This window comes from Humulus lupulus, chromosome 2, assembly GCF_963169125.1.
Source record: "Humulus lupulus chromosome 2, drHumLupu1.1, whole genome shotgun sequence".
Taxonomy (NCBI): Eukaryota; Viridiplantae; Streptophyta; class Magnoliopsida; order Rosales; family Cannabaceae; genus Humulus; species Humulus lupulus.
This window is the reverse complement of record NC_084794.1, coordinates 224,980,198-225,002,428: the sequence shown is the minus strand read 5'-3', so window position 1 is coordinate 225,002,428 and position 22,231 is coordinate 224,980,198. Positions and strand designations below refer to the sequence as shown.

Below are 22,231 nucleotides of genomic sequence, written 5' to 3'. Positions count from 1 at the left end.
AATCATTCATTGCATCTTTAAATGTCTATGGATCGTCTTTGTTTGTGTCAGACACAAGCATTTGAACTTCGTGTTCATAGCGTGTGGGTTGCTTACTAACCCTCCCACTACGACGAGGTTCTCTACTATTCTGACTAGAACTATCAGTTTCCTCTTGTCGTTTTTCATTGGTTATTGCTGGTGACTTTGCAATTTCATTCGAGATCATCTCCTCCAGAAAAACCTTTCTACGAGGTTTGTGGTTATTAACATAGTCATATTCAAGAAAAGTTGCATTTGTCGATACAAATCTTTTATTTTCTTTTGGACTATAGAAAATTCCACCTCCAGTCTCTCTGGAATATCCCACAAACATGCACACTTCATAGCGTGATTCCAACTTCCCGGTCTTTCCTTTAATCACGCGTGCAGGACACCCCCAAATTCGAAAATGGTGTAAACTAGGTTTACAACCATTCCATAATTCTATGGGTGTCTTTTGGATAGACTTAGATGGAACATCATTCAATATGTATATAACACATTGAATCGCATAGCCTCAGAATGACAGTTGTAATGATGAGAAACTCATCATTGATATAACCATATATAATAACGTTCTATTTTATTTTTCTGAAACACTATTTTGTTGTGGCGTTCCAGGTGCTGTGAGTTGGGATTGAATGTCATGCTCACGTAGATGGTCCTCCAATTCAAATTCCAAGTACTCTCCTCCTCGATCAGATCGAAGTGCTTTTAGTGATTTACCTAATTGCTTTTCAGCTTTTGCTTGAAATTCTTTGAACTTTCCAAAAGTTTCAGATTTTCTTTGCATCAAATATAGGTAACCATATCTTGAATGATATTCAATTAAAGTGACGAGATATTCATAACCTCCTCTTTCTTGTACATTAAATGGACCACAAACATCCGTATGTACTAGCTGAAGTGGTTTTGTGGCTCTTGAACCTTTAGCAGAGAAAGGTCTCTTGGTCATTTTGCCTTCTAGACAGCATTCAATTTGTTGTTGTTGACTATTTTTATTCATTCATGTGATCATAATTCTCTCATACTAATACAAGATCACATCCTCAATAATGAATATGGAATTTTTCTGATATTTACAAAATTATTCAAACAATAATTTAATAATCTAAATATAACAATAATAAACCATTGTATTTATTTATTCATCGAAATAATAAATGTCTTTTACATGCTTTTACGACATACTCCTAACAAGTCACCCCACGTGTTGTGAACTAGCCGCCAACGCCTATGACGAAACCATGTCTGTGCCGAGCATCTCAGACAAGTGTTGGCATATTACACTCTCCGTCGCTCGGGTGTGTTGGCCCTATCTGAGACTTCTGTCATGTAATGCACCCATTTCCAAATGACACGCCGATGTCGTTGATCGTTCTTGAAGCGTCGAGGATTCTCATCATTAAGGAGTCTATAGTAATTGATCCTAAGCGTAGGGATTATGGGTAGGTTTTTCTATCACAAGGTATCCTATCTCAAGTATATTGGCCATAACCTACAGTTTATAGAATTGAGGTAAATAAAAGAAGGCAAAGGAAACATATATAAAAAGACAGTACTTACAGTGAGTGTCGATCTATCTTTGCGAAATGTACATGTGGGTTGTCTATAGAACCGGCTCAACTCGAGCTGTGATGCCAACTGTAACGCCCCACATCACTATGGTTGCTTCCTGAAATAACGACTGGCTCAACTCGAGCTGTGATGCCAACTGTAACGCCCCACGTCACTATGGTTGCTTCCTGGAATAACGACTGGCCCTACAAACCAACACAAGTCTTTCCAGCGTGCTTTGTCCTCACTCGCATGCTTCCTGGGAAAACTTCCTAGGAGGTCACCCATCATAAGATTGCTCCAGGTCAAGCACGCTTAACTTTGGAGTTCTCAAGTGATGGGCTACCGAAAAGAAGATGCATCTTGTTGGCATAGGTAGTACCCATCAATCCATTTAAGCCATATTCAACTGTGTAGTCCCATACCTACACAGTTTTAGAATCATCCCAAGCGATGTGGGATTGCACATCTTTATCCGGTCTTTCCCCCTACGGATCACGGGATACTGACTGTTACAATTTTTTTTTTGATATTAGGGTTGATAAATATTTCCTAAGAAGAAAAAAATACAATTTGACTTCCTATAACCTTTTTCACCCTTATTAAGTTTTAAACACAAAACTTAACATATAATAATTAAATTAAATGTCTCTCACATTTAATTTAATTAATCACAATAAAATTTAACCTAAGGTCCATTTATGAAATAAAATTCCCCAATTCGGCAAAATTATGCATTTAACACAAAATGCCCTAAAATTTCCATTTTCTCTTAGGTTTATTATTTTTTGACTAAACTTTAGTTTTTATGAATGTATTTTATGCCCAAAATATATTTGCCATAGTTTTTCATTTTATTTTCCGAGATTTTTATCCGATCAGGGTTTTTGTGTCGGTCTAAGACTGAAAGTCTTATCTTGACTTTTAAACACAAAATTCATAATTTGGCTAGCAACAACTCATGGAAATAAATTCCAAACAAAATAAAATATTATTTAAAATAATATTCTTGGCTCGGGGAAAACAATCCTGACCCGAGTCGTTTCAAGGTACCCGAAAACGCAGGACGTTAGCCTTGACCCAACCGGAAGTGTAGCCGACGGGGACGTCAGACCCCTAAGGGAGGGTGATTGTGACAGTTAATATCCCGTGATCCATAGGGGGGAAGACTGGGTAAAGTTGTGCAATCTCACATCGCCTGGGGATAATTCTAAGACTGTGTAGGTATGAGACTACACAGTTGAAGATGGCTTAAATGGATTGATGGGTACTACCTATGCCAACAAGATGCATCTTCTTTTCGGTAACTCATCCCTTGAGAACTCCAAAGTTAAGCATGCTTGACCTGGAGCAATCCTATGATGGATGACCTCTTGGGAAGTTTTCCCAGGAAGCGTGCGAGTGAGGACAAAGCACGCTGGAAAGACTTGTGTTGGTTTGTAGGGGCAGTCGTTATTCCAGGAAGCAACCATAATGACGTAGGACATTACAATTACAATATTTTTTTGTTTGAATTTTTTCTTTATCGGCGGCTTAACAAGACAGCAGCACACCTATGACAACAACTCCTCTTCACAAGTTTGGATTATAGTAACTACATATTTTTCTGAAAATTTTATTTTATATTAGTTGAGTGTGCATTATTTGAGTGCCAAGTCCTTTAATTAGTATCTTGTTCATATTAGTATCTTGATTTGTAATTTTGGCAAGTTAATATATCACTTAATATACTTTTTTTTTGTGGCAATGATTCTACTTAATATAGTTAAATTAGTCAGGAAAAGATAAATATTAATTTGTCTTTAAAAAAGAAACTTGTTTGCTGACTTTATATCAACATGTAAGTCAGAGCTAAGCACACACATATATATATGCCTGATTATTCTTTGTGGGATTTATGTCCGGGGCATGTACTAGTAATAATTTCACAAAGAATGGAAGAAGATAGGAAAAAATGAGTCATTTTCTTGGTCTTAATATGTGTTTATATTAATAATACTCCCCCACAATAGTGTCCCTAATTTATTTTGAGTAATGATGAATACTAACATATTTTTAGTATAAAAATTTATTTAAAATATATTAATTTATTGTTAGTCAGCATAATAATTTACACTTTGTGAAAATATTTTATTTAATGTTAGTCAGCATAATAATTTTGTTTCCTGTCGCAAAATATATTAATACACACACTCTTGCTCACTTGTTGCTAAGTATGAGTTTTGTATCATTTCTTAGATTTGTAAAGTTTACCAGTTTTATTAAAATTATTTTGAAAGAATTTCATTTGTTATATGTTAAGGTTCCTCCAATGCACACGACATAGTTTCGCTCTGTTTAAATAATATCAAAAGTTATAACCACTGCTTATTTATTTTTAAATGATAACCACCGAAATTACTATTAAAGGTTTGTACGGTTTACTAGTTACCATAAAATGTAATAGAGTGCTTTACTATAATAATATTAAATAAAATGTTGGTATTTATTAAAATTATTAAAAATAAATAAATTATGGTTGTTTAATATAAATGTAATTATTATAAATAAATTTAATTTATTTTACAATTATTAAATTATATTTATTAATTTAATAATTATAAATAGAAAAATAATTTAATTTTAGAATAAAGATAAAATATATTTATTAAAAAGGTTGTACAATAAATTATCATAAATAATTTGCGAAAAAAGGAAGTCATTACAAAATAACATAAGTTATCATAAAATAACATGAGATAAATTTAAATAAATTTGACCATGAATAAAAGAAAAATGGCGGCGGAGCTTCAGAGGTAACAGCTTGATAGGCAGTCTCAACATTAAAGTGAGGGGTCTGGTAATAAATCTGGCGTTGATTCGTCCCCGGTCGATCAATACGAGATATTAAGTACCAAAGAGGAGTGAGTTATAGGGTGAAAGGGAAAGTGAGAAAGTCAAGCTTCAGGTCTACAAATCAAAGTTAGTCCCAAGCACATACTGCTCCTACGCTTAATGAAGATATGATTACTATGGCTCTGATGATGAAGGCAATGTGTGGGATGATTCAAATGGTGACACCTCAGCAACCCAGTAATCTGTATAACCCACGGTTTGACAGCTTTCTGCAAATGTATTTGCCATTACAATTTGAAGGTGGTATGTCTTCTTATAGTAACACCGCCCATCCTGGCCTTCATACACCGCCACAACAACAGTACCAACCTCCTCCACAGTATCCGTCATATATGTCGTCGCAACAACCTCCGTAGTATCAAAATTAGTACATGTTTAGATGCTCTTCCCAGTCTCCTCCACTATATTTGAACTTTACCGACTTTCAAGGAGGATCGATGCAGCATCCGCAACCTAATATTAGGTATAGTGAGGTAAAAGGTTCATCGCAGCAACAACCATTTTCTCAGTATGGTGAACTTGGGGGTTCCTTGTAGTAGCAACCATTTGTTAGATATGGTGAGTTTGGGAGCGGGTCGCAGCAACATGAGCAACCTTTTTTTTATCCATTCTGATATAGCCACAGCCTCGGGATCAGTTTGAGGACCTCACACTTGGACGATCTTTACATCAGCCTTATTTTCCTTCACCGCCACAGACACAGCCATTGCTACCGCCACAACAAAATGTTGAAGATGAGGATAATTACCAAATTGACCTTAATGATTATATGTAGTTATTAGTTTATGTATTTTGATTAAATTAACAGTGTATTTATTTTTAATGACAATAACAGTATTAGTTAGTTTGATAAATATTAAAAGTATATTAATTTTAATGTTAGTTATGTTTAAATTAATTAATTATATATTTTATTAAAATTTATTATGAATTATTTTTAAAAATATTTAAATTTAATAAATATTGATTTATTTTAAATTAATATTAAAAAGTATAATAAAAAAATTATTAGCGGCGGACCCCGCGGCTAATAACTTCGTCTCTGACACATGTATTAGCGACAAGTTCCGCCGCTACTATTTGCCGCTAATAATACTTATTAGCGGCCATTAATTAGCAGCGGGGCAGTAGCGGCGGAACCCCGCCGCTAATTTCAATTACCGGTAGACACTGATCTAATTAGCGGCGGACCTTACCGCTATAAGAATCACTATGATATTATGCACCTTAAAATACCAAATAACAGCCTTATTAAAATTTAGCATTATTTGGATGCTCGCATAAGTGACTTGCATATTTGGTTTATTTGAATATTCTTATTTTATTTAAATTACTGCCGTCGTTTAGTTTAGTACTCGGGCACTACAGGTGTTGTTATCAAAACCCAACAATGCCCCCAAAGCCCAGGCCCCCAAAACTATAAATACATATGAATCTATTGACTAATTGTTTAGCCTTTTTGCATTTTCGTTTTTTCTTTGAAGCTAAATGAACTAATCACCAGACCCAATTACAAAATGCAGCCCAATCAGTTTTTATTAATAAACTTATTTTAGCAATCAGATTAATATATATATCTTAATATAAATATAAAAATTAGGGGCCCAAATTTTTTTACTTATATTCAACAAAAGTGAAAGTATTACTGTAATAACATTACTTAAACTATTTACAGAAATATATAAAATCTATACCATTTTAATATATAAAATTATAAAAATGCAATCTCATAACTTCAGCCACTTTCTTTATATGTTTGAGTTTTAAAATTTGTAACTTTCCATAAATAAAAGACATAAACATAAACGTATTTTTAGAAATAAATGAACAAATCAAACCATTAAAAAGTAATATACACAATAAATATGTGAAATAATTAATCATAATATATAACCAGGCGTCATTGTCAATTTTTTTTAATATATATCTTCAACAAATTTGCATTTGTTGACAATGTGGTTAGTAATGTAAAAAAAAAATGTAAGCTAAAAGGAAAATAAATATGTTTATAATTTGATAGAGGAATTGAGGGTGTTGATCTAAAGTATAATGTTTATAATTTGATAGATGAATCTACCATTTTGAGATACCGTTTTTTCCAGCAAGGTAAGCTTTTCACAAGATTTATATCTCATTTTTGTTTTAAAGTGTATATAAATATATATATATATATATTTGATTTAACATTGTGATGTGCATAACATATGTTTATGTATTTTTGTTATAGAATCGACTATGTTTAAAACTGAAATGTTTGAATAATAATGAGTACAATCAGCACATTTAGATATAATTATCAATTTAATTCGTTTTAAAAAATACACTGATATGTTTATTTTGTGAGACAAATGAACAAACAATTATGTTTTGTTGCATTGTTAGGAATAAATATATGAACTTAAAAAAAATTTAAACAAAACACAATAGAAAATAAACAATGATGTAGAAAGAAAATAAACAGTGCTATTGTAAATCTTAACATAAAATTATTAAATATAAAAGGACTCTTTGAACAAACAATTAACAAAATTTTTTAAATTTATATAACTATAACCTGCTATTGATATGTTTTCATTTTAATTTATTTATTTGGAGATGTTTTTTAAAAAAAAAAAAAGAATATGTGAAATTATAACACATCAGTGTAAATTAAAAACTTTTGTTTATTTTCGATATCATGATGAAAGAGAATGAAATCGGTCAGTTATTAAAGAGATATTATGTTAGTGTATCGACCAGAAGGTACATTATGTTACAATAAAGATCTTTGTAAATCCCGAAATTAACTCACACAATCTCCTGAGTATCCGATTATTCAGGAGAGAATATCTGTAACAATCTCGTGTAATCTCCATTGAGCCTATAAATAGAGAAAGATGGCTCAAGGAAGGGACTTTTGGCTTTCGAATTATTTGATACTAGAGTAATTCTACCCGAAATATTGTATTGTTTTTTAGAGGTTAGTGAAACTCATCGAACCCTTGTTCTTTGATCACTCCTTTGATTCTCACATCAATAACAATCTAAGTGGACGTAGGTTATTACCAGATTCTGGGGCCGAACCACTATAAAACATCGTGTTCTTATTATTTTTGTCATTCGATTCTTTTCAACGCATTCATTCACATCAAGCATATTTTGACTCCGTGTCAGTTGTCCAAAATCTAGGTCAACAATATGTCTTACTGTTTATTTTATGAAAATAGGATACACAAATATGACAACTGTTTACATTTACTACAATGATATTTGGGAAAATCGTTGTACTTATAAAGATTTTGAGGTAACCTTCCACCCGGTCTATTCTCGAGCTTGAAAAAAAGTTCCAAATCCTGTAAAAAATAAGCCATAGAACAAATAAGAAAAAAAAACATTTCAGAAATAAAACAAAACATAAAAAGATGATTTAATAAAAAAAGGTTGCTATGAACAACATTTAAAAACCCAAAAAATAAAAATAAAACTAAATCAAAAGATAAATATTAAAAAATAAACAAAAATTTTTAAGAAATGAAATAATAAACAAATGCAAAAAAATGAAATAATAAACAAATGTAAAAAAAAATACAAAACAAAACCGTATGTAAGAACTATACCAAAAAAATACCAACAATATGACTGAAACCAGTATTAATAGCGGCAAGAGATTTTTTTTTTTTTTCAACACTATCTCTTTCTATGATCATCAAATTCTTAAATAAAGGAAAAAAACAGAAATAATAATTAGTTGTTCAAAAACTAAAACAAATAAACATAATAGAAATTCTGAAGAAAAGTCTAAGGTGTTTATTTTAGAAAAACAAATAAAAGCTATATAAAAAAAAAAAAAGCAAACCTTTATCAATGGGGATTCGGGGATTGGGTCGGAATCAGACACCGAGTCTTGAACAAGCTCGGTCTCATCAACGATTTGTTTGGAAAATTGTACAGGATCTTTATTTATTTTCATGTAGATTTAATATTAAACAAATTAATATGAGATAACCTAGAACATGTTTCTAAAATTGAATTCAAAGATAAACAAAGACAAGAATACTTACAGTATACGCAGCAGAATGAAATAGTCATTCCTTCAGTTTCTCTAACTCTTGTATCCTCTCTGTAGTAGAGTATTATCAAGAAATTGAACCGATATTCTATTTTCTTTACAGTCTTCCAATGTATCCTTAGAATCACCTAGACTAGTGTGGGAAATTCTCAACACATGAGATAGATATAGAGAGAAAAAGAGAAAATAACAAAGGAGCTTAGAAAAAGACTTGTGTTTAGAGAGAATATAAAACTATCAGAAAACCACTGATTAAACTTATCTGTCATCTCAGAAATCTAAACTAATGACTTCTCTCTAAGCACTCCTTTTATAGACTCAATTAGGCCATTTAATTTAATTAAAAAATTAATAAAATAATATCAATTTCGAAGCCCTAGGTCGAAATTATCATGGGCTTTAGGCTCGTGAAATTTCTCATTTGATTATAAGCCCATTGGACTTAAAATCAAGGCATGTATTATTTTCTATTGATTTAATTAATTGAATAATCATTTAAATCCTTTATCAATTTGATTATTTATAATTTGAACCTTGATTTAAAGTTATTTATTAATTTAAATACCAATTTATCTTAATTAATAAATATGCCATAATTTATCTTTTTCTTCTCTAAATTACATAACTCTATGAAACTATCCAAAATTGACCTAGTCAACTTTGATAATTATAATTGATGATTAAATCAATTAATTGAGACTATTTAGATGATTTTATCCAAGGTACAATGAGGATCATCGGCCTATGAAATCAAGCTCCAATAAGTTATCATAAATCTAACAAATAAATTTACTAACTTATTAATTCCTCGTGACTCCACTATAGTAAGAAATTGAACTCTTGAATTCATAGAACGCTCTATAACAAATATAGATACGCTATTAATTATCCATTGTTACAACCACAATTGTCACTCAATCCTCTATAGATGGTCTACAATGAGATAGGACTAAAATACCGTTTTACCCCTCATTGTATTTTATCCTTAAAAGTACACTTAGTTCTTTGTAAATGATATTTCAGTAAACTAATTTAATTATTGAAATGAGATCTCTATCATTTAACACCTTGAACCAAACTAAAAGGAAACCATCGTTTCACTTCTTCATCAGAAGCTATAGATGTTCATATCTATGATTAACACTCCCACTCAATTATACTACCGAGTTCCCAAGATGTAAGTATGGGCTAGTCCGTAGGGTAAGCTGGTAAACAAGTCAAAGAACTCAAATAATGCAATCAGTTAGAATACTAACCACTCAGAATTGAGATTGAATTGACCTATGGTCAACTATATGATATGACTAGAATAGATAATAATGGTATGTTTACTTATCTTATTTACTGTCAATATCGGTCCAGTCCGATGTAACAAATACATCCGATCGTATCTATTTTGCTAATGTTCTAGAAAGAATATAACACTGTAATGTGTAAGTAGATCATATCGTAGATTGGTAAGTCAGTGTAAATCCTGTGCACTGACTAATATTAGGACTAACTTATTTTGAACATATAATCATATTTATATTCCACTATGATTACGTCACTATAAATAAGATTAACTATATGCTCGGGATTTAATAGAAGTTTATATTAAACAAATAATCATGAAAATAAAACATGTGAGCAAAGTGATTAACCAAGTCAAAAAAAAATTTCTATTCTCTTATTGATAACAAAATGAGATTACAAAGAATTTGAGTTTTAATTAGGGCATAAAACCCCAACACGATTTTCATCTTCTTGTTAGTTCGCCATTTAACAGAGGGGGGCGATCTAGTTTTCTTCTTATTATTAGAAGCATGCATCTTCACACTCGGGGGTGTCTCTCTTTCATCGTCGGTGGCCTCGGTTTCAGACTCATCCTCCATCACTTCTTCCTTCTCCGTCGAATCAATGGACAAAGTGTTACCGGCGTTACTCGTTGAGACCATCGGAATGGAAGATGAAAAAAAATGGGTATAAGTGTATGGGTTTTCGGTTGCGAATGGAAATAGGAAAATGTTTGAGTTTTTGTTTTTGAAATTGAGGAAAAAAGTTGAGATTGGGATAACGTAAATAGCTGATGGTATATAGTTGACTAATTATGACATATGATTAGAAAAGTTTTTGAATAAAACAAAATGAGAAAATATTTTGAAAATGAAAGTTTTAAATATATATCTTAAATCACACAATTAATTTAAGTAGGCAAAATTAATATAAAAAACAATAAATAAAATTTTAGTAATTAAAATAAAAAATCTGTTAAGATTTGTATATATAAATGAAACTATATTGATTGGTATTAATATAATGATTAAAAAAAATTATAAGGAATTGTGTAAAAATCCCAAATTAAAATTTTCTAACCCTCTAAGTTGTCAGGGCCGGCCCTGCTCCTATCTATATATATCCGGGAAGAAAAAAATGTCTACGTAGAGACAGATGATTTCTAAAGAGCAGCCACGTGACAGGTGCATTGATCGACGTCTTCTAAGTTTACTTCCACGCGTAAGCTTGCATGCAACACATCTTTGCTTCTTCATGAGGCCTAGCAATTCTACGAGCTTCATCACATCACAAATATTAAGTATATCAATTCAAAAACTAGAATCACGTATCAGGCTTCTTGTCTACCAAGCTATTTTGGTTTTTTAATTTGGCCAAATATGTCGTGCCCCCACCCAGTTGTTGCCGGACAGCCAACTCAGACCGGTACTGCCCTCCTCGAAACTGCCACTGCCGCCATCCAGGGTTTCGGCCCCATCAATCAAATTCACCAGCATCTCTGCGCGTAAGTATATAATATTTATTAATGGAATCCTAACTTACAACCTTTATTATTATGTGTTTGACAAAATTAATAATACTATGCAATAAAATATGCATGGTACTTTCTCCCAAATTGGTAAAAAAATAAGAATAATTATTAACAAAGTACATGATCTTATATATTATATATGTATGTTACAATCGATTAAACTCAGTACGGATACTATATTATCAATTATATGCTAGATTCCACTACTACGGCGATGACATGACTAGGCAAGTAGAGGCGCACCACTTCTGCGCACACCAAAATGAGGAGATGCGGCAGTGCCTGATCTACGACAGCCCAGCGGCGGACGCCCGGCTTATAGGTGTCGAATACCTTCTCTCGGAGGTCCTCTTCATGACGCTGCCGGACGCGGAGAAGCAATTGTGGCACTCCCACGAGTATGAGGTGAAGAGCGGGATCCTGTTCATGCCGCGGATCCCTGGCCCCATTGAGCGGAAGGACTTGGAGAAGGTTGCCAAGACTTATGGGAAGACATACCATTTTTGGCAGACCGACCGGGGTGATGCCCTTCCTCTTGGCATCCCTCAGCTCATGATGTCCTTCACTGGAGATGGCCAGCTTCATGATCACCTTGCCAAACGTACGTATGTAAATACTAATTGTTTTTAATATAATTGCGTACGCATGGTTATTTTAATATTAATTATTCGATTAAAATGAATAATTTATATTTATAATTGTTAATTAATATTTCATTTATTATGAAAATATAATATTATAAATTATATTATAATTTTTTTTATTTTTTAGTGTCAATTAGTGTCTCTCAAGAAACAATCTTAATTATGGAAAAAAAATTAAATTTAAAATTAATGTCTGTTGGTAATTTGGTACCATACCAAATTACTGGATAGTAACCGTTAAAAAATCTGTTTATAATGGTAAAACTGATCATTTCCCTGATAAATAACAAAATAATATTTCATATCTCAGATGTTGAGAAACATTTCGGAGTAAGCTTTGACGAAGAGAGAGAGAAGAGGGCTTATATGAAAGGGCCTGATCATGGGATACATCCAAAAGCAAATGGAGGAGGAAAAGGCCATAAGACGGTTATCAGGGAGACCAACTGCAGGCCTGCTACAGGCCCAGATGACCACGATACATCTGTTCCAAGGGTCTTCGTTTGACTCATTCTCTCTCTGCTGGTTACTTATTACAACATATTACATATATGTTATGTTAGTTCTCTGGTGAAGTACTTATTACATGTATTTTGGGCGTATTAATGTGCGTAGTAAATAATACAATGTACGTATATGTATGTGCTGTCGCATGTCAATCTTATTATATACATAGTTCTATATAATGGACTAGCTTGGTGTAATGTATCAATATACTGGATTATTGCAGGATGAATCCATGATTTTCTATTTGGTTCTATATATCGTTTAGCATCTGTTGATTGTTAATTTTGCCTCTTCCTGGTCATCATAATAGAATAATCATTACCTTTTAGTTCTTTTAATAATGGTTGTCCCAAACTCATTATTCAGATTCTAAACAATTTTATTCAGTGAAAAAAAATGGGAAACAATGTCAAAAACTTGATTAAAGAGGATGTAGTAGATTTTTCCCAAAGCCTACTCACCAAAAATCACCACAAGAGCAAGTGCCATCTTTAAAATGATGAAATCTGCTCCCATCTCTCACTATAATCTCTCTTACGAAAACTTTTGAGATAATCTTGCTGACCTCATGACAATCCTCACAAACTCTTAAATTCTTCACAACTCGAATGCATTCCCCATCTGGAGTTACCAACAATCCTAAAGCAATCGCTAGCCTTTCACTGTGTTCTTTTAGCACAATCTCTTTTTCTTCGTCCCCAATGTCATGCAACACAGAAGAGATGTTTGGTGAGTAACCGGCTTCTGCTATTCGTGTTCCTATTGTTTCAAGCATTTTACGAATTTCCATAAAACGCTCATGTTCTCTATCACCGGCAACAAACTTGTGAACTCTCCCATGTGCTTCTATCAAGCTCCAACCAGCAGCTTTATTGGTGTTCCTCTCAATCATTAATCTCCTAACTCTAATAACCTCTTCCCATTTGTTTACCTTGGCATATATAGTAGATAACTGCACATAATGCCCACCATGGCTTGGATCCAATTTGATCAACTTATGACCAATCTTTTCACCCAACTCTGCATATCCATGAATCTTGCAAGCACCTAGCAATGTTGCCCACAAAACAGGGTCTGGTGTAACTTGCATCTTGTCAATCAATTCAACAGCTTCATTTACAAAACCAGCTCTACCCAAAAGATCAACCATGCATCCATAATGCTCCATCTCTGGTTCAATCCCATAATTCTCAGTCATTAACTTAAAATAATGCCTTCCCTTCTCCACCAAACCAGCTCTGCTGCAGGCACTCAAAACCCCAATGAAAGTCACAGTGGCTGGAGCAAACCCTTCGTTTATGAAGCTTCCGAAGAGTGCAAGCGCTTCTTTGGCAAGTCCATGCGTGGCCAAGCCACAGATCAGAACATTCCATGTCCAGCTATCTTTCTGTGGCATATTGCTAAACAAAAGTTTAGACTGTTCAATGCATCCACATTTTGCATACATGTCAATTAACGATGTCCCAAGGGAGGTAGTCATAGGAAATTTCAACGATTTGGCAACGGAATGAACTAATTTACCATGTTCAAGCAAACCTAATTGAGCTGCTGCTGAAAGAACCGAAACCAACATGGCCTCATTGACCCTTAATCCTTTTTCTCTTACGTCTCTAAAGAGCTTCAATGCTTGTTCTAGATGCCCAATTTGTACATAACCCGCTATTATGGTGCTCCAAGAGATAACATCTCTTTCAGGCATTTCATCGAACAGTTCCTCCGCAAGACCAATTTGTCCATCTCTCACAAAACACGCCAACGTTGTATTCCAAGTAACCAAATCTCGGCTACTCAAACTCTCCTCAAACACCTTTACCGAACACTCTAATCTAGAACAAGCAGAATAGAAGTTGATCAAAGCATTTCGAATAAACAAATCATCAGCAAGGCCAAATTTCACAACGTGAGCATGAATTTGAGCTCCTTCTTCCATACCCAAAGCCTCGCTACAAGCTTGGAACAAAAATGTAAAAGTATGGTTATTGGGTTTTGCATGCTTTCGCAACACGGATGAGTACAAAAAAACAGAGCGACAAGGAGAGTCGCTCTTGGCAAAGCAACGTATCAAGTTATTGGTGGCGAAGACAGAAGGGTACTTGAAATTTTGATAAATGGAGAGAGAATATTGAAGCGGGGGAGCGGAGGAAAGAGCGAGTGAAAGAAGGAGATGAGCCATGAGTTTGGCATCGCCGGCGAGGCCAGAGACAATGATGCGCGCATGGGATTGCTTGGTTTGGTTGGCAGATCGAAATATAGTGGTTGGAGGAGAAGAATGATAAATTGTCTTGGATGAAAGAGAGAGCACGGATTGTGGCTTCGGTTTATAAGAAAACATATGGAAATTCGCATGGTCTGACTCTCTGATAGCGAAGGTACTCTCGCTCGTTGCTGAGTTCAACGAATATGTCGGTCTTTCCGGTGCTCAAGTCTTGTGGTTGAGCATTCTTCCATGGACGAAGCTCAAGGTGCCATAAATTCCTTATAACCACGAAGACTCATTCCATTGAACAGAGGCTTTTCTAAAATAAACAAACATAATTGCATGCCTCATCTTTAAAACTTCAAAAAGCCTCGACCCTTCACTTTTGTAGCCATTTGGGGTTATAATGGTTGGGTGCGGTTGGTTGTTTGAGTGAATGAGAGGGGTGGAGTTGAAATACCAATGTATCGAAAGAAAAAAAAAACTAACCACTTCATTTTTGTTTGTTTATGTAAAATTCATATTTTACGTATTTTGACAAATATTTTTTTATTTATTTTGTTTATTTTCGGTTGAATATATTAATGAAATTATCTTTGATTTTATTACTTTTAAATTATGATAATCCAAATTTAACTAATTGTTTCTTTGTTTTATTATTAACCAAATATATCTCTAGACAATTCACAATCAGCCAAGAATTGATAATTTTTTTAAGTTAGTCAAAGAGAAAATCAGACAATGATCAAGTCCACATTCGAGTCGTTTAGCAACTATAAAATCTCTGTCTGATCCTACAATTTTGGCTGCATTAATTGTGATTGAAATTTTATTTTGGGAAACTATCCTTGTGTGTGTTGTGCGTCTATAATTGTGTAAACTTGACTTTGGACAAGTATTTTGTGTATAAATACGAGCCAAAACATCAACCCTAGGTCACCTATTATTTGCCTTTACTTCTTATTTTAGAATAGTGTCTTTCTTTTGTAAATGATAGTTGTTCTGCTATTCCTTCGGGAGAAGGTTCATCAAAGTCTTGCATCAAGAGGAAGCAAGCATTCATCAAGAAATTTGAATGGAGTTCAAACCTTGGTGTCTTAAGGAGATTCATTCAGCAAAGAGAGAGTACATCAAGCTTGCGACAAAACCATTAGAGAGAGTCTAAGTTTTGTTTAAGTCAATTACTTTGTATTTGTGAAATTTGATTAATAAATCTTATCTCTGTGCGTGGCCCCGTGGACTAGTAATATTCGAAAGGATATTGACACTATGTAAAAAAACTCAGTATGTCATTTTATTATTCAATTAATTTTATTTCATCACACTAGTTTGATATTCTGTAGTGACAAGAACTTGATCTGTAGCTACAGAATACTGGTTTGCTGTACCAACTTGTTTGTTTCGCATTTAATTAATTTGGTTAATTAAATAAAAAGTTGGTAATCATAAATTACGGAATTTCAATTGGTATCAGAATGTCACTAAACCCTTAGTGAGATCTTGTGATTATTTTTCCATTTAATCTGTTTCGCGCAATATGTCATTTTTCATAGAATGAAGCTCCATAACCTAACCACCCCTACTCAATGACTCTAAGTATCCTTATTGGAAAGTGAGGATGAGGCCTTTCATCGAGTCTCTAGATGAAAGAGCATGGAGATCTATTTTATCTGGTTAGTCTCCACCGGTCGAAAAATATAAGGAAGGTAATACCAAGGTAAAATATGAACTTGAATGGTCCACTGAGGACGAGAAGTTGTCTGGATATAATAAAAAGGCCTTACATGCTATTTTTAATGGTGTTGGTGAATGTTTTATCAAACTAATTTCTTCATGTGATTCATCAAAAGAAGCTTGGCTAATTCTTCAAACTTAGTTTGAAGGAACTGTTATATTATTTTATAATATAATGTAATATTATATTATATTATAATATAATGTTTTAGATTAAATAAATGTGACAAAGAGTGTCACATATTGTAACATATAATAGAGAGTTACAATATTTAGATATATGATATATATCCAAATAATGTAACATATTTGGTGTTACAAATTTGTAACTTCCAAATATTATCCTTTATTGTGTAAATTTGTTGTTACACAATATTGAGATGAATTTCATAAAACCATATGTGATATGGCTGTTAGAGATATGATTTTAACCCCAATAATGTGTTTTGAGAGTTACAAAATTATTAGGGAGGGTTTGGAACCGTTTGGAAAAAGCAGCACATTTTTTAGTGCTGAAAATGGTCAGTGGCCGCGACCTGTGGGATAGAGGCTAGTGGCCGCGGCCACTAATGTCTCTGGCAGCGACCACAGGCTAAAAACAGACAATTTTTTTTCTTCAGTTTTTTCAATCTTTGTTGAACGGCTCAAAAATCCCAAATAACTCCCAAATCTCATTTTTAATTCCATATTAATCCAATTAACCATTGGTAACAGCCATGGGGGTTGGTGGAATTTGAAATTCAAAGGGTGTCTCTAAACTCTATAAATAGGAGTCTATAGCTCACTTGTAAGACACAATTTTTCTATCCATTAGAGCACTTGGCTAGAAACACCTTGAGGCTTGATAATTCCATAAAACATTTCCTATAATCTGTGAGAGATCCCTTAGTGCTTGAGTTAGGGGGAAATAAGCTTTTGGACAAATGTTTCAAACCTTGTTCAAGTTGGTGATCCCCAACACACTTCACTTTGGTAGTGTGAGTGAGAGTTGTTTATCCTTTGTTTCTTGTTCCTTTCGTTCATTCTATTGCTTTTCATCTTTATATTGTTCTTCTCTATTTACTTGTATTTCTTGTTCAAGAGTTGTAATCTTTTCTTTTCTTTTGTTTCAAACACTTTACTTTATTTATAACCTTTTGCTTAGAGTTGTATTTTACTAATCTCTTCTTCTTCATCATCTTCTTCATTTTCTTTGTTTATTTGTAATTTTTCAGTTATAGAGTTGTAACTCTTTTAATCAATAATTATTTATTTGTAATATATTGCATAGATTTGTAATTCATTATTATTTCCATTGAGGAAAAATACATATTTTCCTAACAGAAACTGCTGATGTCAAGCGAACTCGGGTTACAATGCTTCAAACTAAATTTGATGAACTTAGGATGTTAGAATCAGAAACTCTCTCTGAATTTTATGAAAAATTTTCTGACATTGCTAATGAATTTTTTGCATTCGGTGAGAAACTTGATGAATCTGTGTTGGTTAGAAAAATTGTGCTGGTCCTTCCTGATAGGTTTGATACAAAGCTTTTGGCGATGGAAGAAGTAAAAGACTTTGGTAAGATGAAGGTTGAAGAATTGATGGGTTCTTTGAGAACGTTTGAATTGAATCAACAAATCAAACAAAAGGACAAGCCGAAACCACCAACTGATAAAAATAAATGTATTGCTTTTAAGATTTCTAAAAAAGAATGTTCTGACAGTGAAGAAGAAGATGGAATGACTTTGTTATTTAGGAATTTTCCAAAATTCATGAAAAATGTGAGCAATAAAAATAAAAATAATTTTTTCCAAATTTCCTAAAGGGAATACTTCTTCATAATCATTTGTTTCTAGCAATAAAAATAGTATTCAATGTAGGGAGTGTGAGGGTTTTGGACATATTCAATCCAAATGTGCTAATACTTTGCAAAAGAACAAAAATGGTTTGAATGTGACTTGGAGTGATGATGATTCAGATAGTAGTGATAATGAATTGTCAAATGTTGATTTACTTCTGTGGATGTCGAAAATCCACCAAGGAAAAAATCTCTAATCCCTAGTTGAAATACATGGCTAAGGGTCACTTAGTCCTGCTATCGGGCTCAGGCCTAAAGGTCCCACGAGACCACGTTCTAGCCAACTCTCCCAAATGCCCCGCAGGTCTCTGAAGATTCGAAGGCTCACGACACCCTTGTGTGTCTCGCGCCCCTGGGCCTTGTGAGGCCTTCGCCTCGTCCCCAGGTGTTGGGCGTCCATGTGCCTCGCGAGACCCTTGCCTGGTTGAAGACCCGAGTGCCAAGCTCTTAGGGCTGTTGCTCCCATGAGGCTCACGCGGCCTCCACCTCGCTGAAGACCAAATCACCTTGCACCCAGGTGCCACGCACCTTTGCGCCTCACTGAACACCAAAGCGTCTCATCAAGGGCCCCACGCAAAAGGCCTCGCACCACGGTCCCGCGCGCCGATGCCAGCGCCTCGTGTATCCATACCTTGGTCGCCCAGCACCTCACGAGATGTTGAGGCCTTGCGTAGCGAGGCGCACCTTGCCTCACCCAGGAGCCTCCGTGCTATGGTTTCGCATACCTGTGTCACGCGCAACACACCTCGCCTCGCCCAGGTGCCTCCATGCCGTGATGTCAGCGCCTTGTGCGCCCATGCCAGCACCTCGCAGACGTTGAGGCCTCGCATTGCGAGGCGCACCTCGCCTCACCCAGGATCCTCCGTGCCGTGGTGTCGTGTGCCAGTGCCTCGTGCTAGCACCTCCCCTCGCCTAGGTGCTTCCATGCCGTGATGGCAGCGCCTCGCACGCCCATGCTAGCACCTCGCACGCCCATGCTAGCACCTCGCAGACATTGAGGCCTCGCATAGCAAGTCGCACCTCACCTCACCCAGGAGCCTCCGTGCCATGGTGTCGTGTGCCCGTGTCGTGTGCCCGTGTCGCGCGCTAGCACCTTGCTTCGCCCAGGTGCCTCCATGCCGTGATGCCAGCACCTCGCGCCTCACCCCTGGAGGGTGTCCTGCATCTCGGAGGGGCCTCATGCCAAATGGATCTCACGAATGGGGGCTGCATGGAAATGGTCTCGCAAAGTGAGACTCTCATCTCACACATGGGCACCATGTCTCATCGCATACGAACAAGCCTCGTTGAAGAGGCCTTATCTCTTTTTTTGAGATAAGTGCCACCAACGAGGCACCTCTTTCCCTGTGGGTCTCATGAGATGTAGAGTCAAGAACCTCTTGACACATGCGTTCAAGGAAGGTTAGGGAAGGCCTCACAATGATTCAGAATAATGTCAGGAAAGGTACGGAATACATTTATAAACCAAGAGGAGTTAGAGTACGGACACGATGTCCATGCCAGATAAGTAGTGGCAGTAATAGAGGGGTACATGGTAAGGACTCCTTCAACACGCTTATGAGGTCCGTACCCGACAAGTAGTGGAGGAATAATATTGTACCAAGGCAGGAGTACTTTTGCAGATCCCTGACACGTACTAAAGCTGACCACCACTCCCCCAACACCACTATCACCTGCGCTACTACTCTGACAGTGTACTCGTGTACTATTTTGTCCCCAAGGACCACCATGTATAAGGGTCCATTAGATCCCAACTATAAATAAACCTTCACTCTTCAGAATAGGGGGTTGGAAAATTCATTGTATACTCAGGCTATTAAGCCATATACGAATGTTTACTCCATTGTTGATCTGCGTTTATTTTGCCTTAAGTCTATTCTAAGTTCTGATCTAGCTATCTCCATACTCACCTTTGAGTTTTCCGACCTAACAATGTTGACGAGTTCTCATCGTCAACAGTTTGGCGCTGTCTATGGGAAGAACAAGCATCAAGCCAATGTTCTTTCATCACTTCCAGCAAGGAAAAATGCCAAGGCATTCAAAACGCTTACGACAACTACAAGATATTGAGGTTCACCTGGTCGGAGAACAACTGAGAGCTTCTAGGAAAGACCCTCCTCCGCCTAAGCAGAGGAACGTCCTCCTCGGAGGGAGGAGAATGAAGCATCGTCCCCGGCTGTCCAGCCTGACGAAGGTCATTCAGAGCCGCCAGCGCACCCACGTCCTTGGCCCTTAGTGACACCACGCTCTGGCCACCTAGACCCGGGTCCCTCGGCACACAGGCCAGGCAAGAGTCCCCGAGTACACTCGGTGAGTTCCAGCTCAAGGACTTGCTTCTATGAAGAAAAGATTCGCGAGTTACATGAAAAAAATCAAAGGCTGGAAACCACGTTAGAGAACATGTAGGAGGTTTTAAATGGCCTTCCAGTCAAGCCTACCCCTTCTGAAGCATAAAGAGAAAGAACGTGAAAGAGGGGAAACCACTGTCCCCATAGACGATGGAAGAATCCGACTTTCCACCAGCAACACTCCCCAGACAAAGTACCATGAGGGACCTAGGCCGGTGAAGTACCGCCATGAGCAAAGGCAAAGGGACGACGATGATCGTAAGAATGAAGCCGAAGTCACCTCAAAAGAGGTGCCCCCTGGACTAAGAGAAAAGCTCAATGGGAAGAGGTCAGAAGTAAGGACGACACCTCCTATAGCCCCTTTAAGGGGCAAAGAGAAGAGAAAGGCAAACCCTACTAAGCTGAGAGACTCTTGGAATAGGAGGCGACAGGAGCTGGACACCGAGATGAGGAGTCTTCGAAAAAGCAAGATCGTCACAACGTCTAGGGGGCACATTATCGATGAAGAGTTCGACTACGAGTCACCCTTCACAAGGAGATCTAGGTTGAACAACTCCCCACTAGCTTCAAAGAGCCTTGCATGACTCCGTACGATGGTACTACAGACCCAAAGTATCACTTAGACTCCTTAAATAACTTGATGAGGTTAAAGGGGGTCAACAACAGAGCAAAGTGCCACTGCTTTGTCATGACACTTAAAGGAGTTTTGTACAAGTGATTCAAGAAGTTAAAGCCAGGAACAATAAATTCATGGCAGCAATTCTCTGACGAATTTCTTCAGCAACACCATGCAGTTCGTGATTACGTTATGCCCATTACCAGCCTTGCTAACATAAAACAAGGCGAGAATGAAAGTCTGAAGAGCTATATCTATAGGTTCAATATGGAAGCAAAAAAGTTGGGAAGTACAACTAAAGTGAAGCTCGAGATGGCTGTTACAGCCAGAGTTCATCCAGGAAGCAAGTTATGGGGTAACATGCTCAAGAGAGAGGTTACAAACCTAGATGACTTCTTCGAAAGAGCGCAGAAGTATATACGCGTGGAAGAGGGCCATAAGAACTTGCGTGTTGAGGGAAGCAAACCTTCTTCCAATCACCCTTCTACCAATACATCTAAAGATCCCGTGTAGAAGATAATGTAGTGAGAAAGGAGTCGCCGATCAAGTTGAAAATTGGATGAAGTCTACAAAGAGGCTTCAAAGAAGAAGCTTGTAGTATTCATCAAATCATCGCGATCGACCCCCATAAAGATCCAAAGAAGTCGCCCAGCTGATTCCAAAGATCTAGAAATGTCAAGGCATATCGGAGAGAACGAAGAACAAAGTACTTGGCAAGAAGATCCCACAAACCACTTAGGAGGTATTATACCCGACCTCAACAGGCACCTGGCCATGTGCGAAATGGGTGCCCAACCTTGTGAGCATCAACAAGCACCTAGCCATGTGCAAAATAGGCGCCTAGCCTCATGAGCCTCAATAGATACTTGGCCAAGTGCAAAACAGGCATCTGGCCTTGTGACATATTATATAAAAGTACTTATGATACATATATGTGAAAGTGGTGAACCTTATGAGACGACATTTGAATTTATAAGGACTAGCTACCCTTATAGAATCTAAAAAATTCAAAAGGTCC

General features: G+C 36.1%; 2 protein-coding genes across 2 annotated transcripts; one reads left to right on the top strand and one right to left on the bottom strand.

Annotated features, from left to right (window-relative positions):
- Positions 1-10,940: 10,940 nt before the first annotated feature.
- On the top strand, positions 10,941-12,733 carry LOC133819006 (oil body-associated protein 1A-like). The gene is made up of 3 exons (XM_062252145.1): positions 10,941-11,300; positions 11,525-11,928; positions 12,282-12,733. Exons 1-3 carry the CDS (start codon positions 11,176-11,178, stop codon positions 12,476-12,478), a joined length of 726 nt encoding a protein of 241 aa, XP_062108129.1. The 5' UTR covers positions 10,941-11,175; the 3' UTR covers positions 12,479-12,733.
- A 103-nt stretch (positions 12,734-12,836) lies between these two features.
- Positions 12,837-15,090, bottom strand: LOC133819005 (pentatricopeptide repeat-containing protein At5g66520-like). The gene has a single exon (XM_062252144.1). The coding sequence runs from the start codon at positions 14,808-14,810 to the stop codon at positions 12,936-12,938; it is 1,875 nt and encodes a 624-aa protein (XP_062108128.1). The 5' UTR covers positions 14,811-15,090; the 3' UTR covers positions 12,837-12,935.
- Positions 15,091-22,231: the final 7,141 nt, after the last annotated feature.

Excerpts from the sequence above, each read along its gene's own strand:
- LOC133819005 (XM_062252144.1), bottom strand. The coding sequence starts at position 14,810 with ATGTTTTCTTATAAACCGAAGCCACAATCCGTGCTCTCTCTTTCATCC.
- LOC133819006 (XM_062252145.1), top strand. The coding sequence starts at position 11,176 with ATGTCGTGCCCCCACCCAGTTGTTGCCGGACAGCCAACTCAGACCGGT. Across the intron at positions 11,301-11,524 it reads ATTCACCAGCATCTCTGCGC|ATTCCACTACTACGGCGATG; the intron begins GTAAGTATATAA and ends ATTATATGCTAG. Across the intron at positions 11,929-12,281 it reads TCATGATCACCTTGCCAAAC|ATGTTGAGAAACATTTCGGA; the intron begins GTACGTATGTAA and ends TTCATATCTCAG.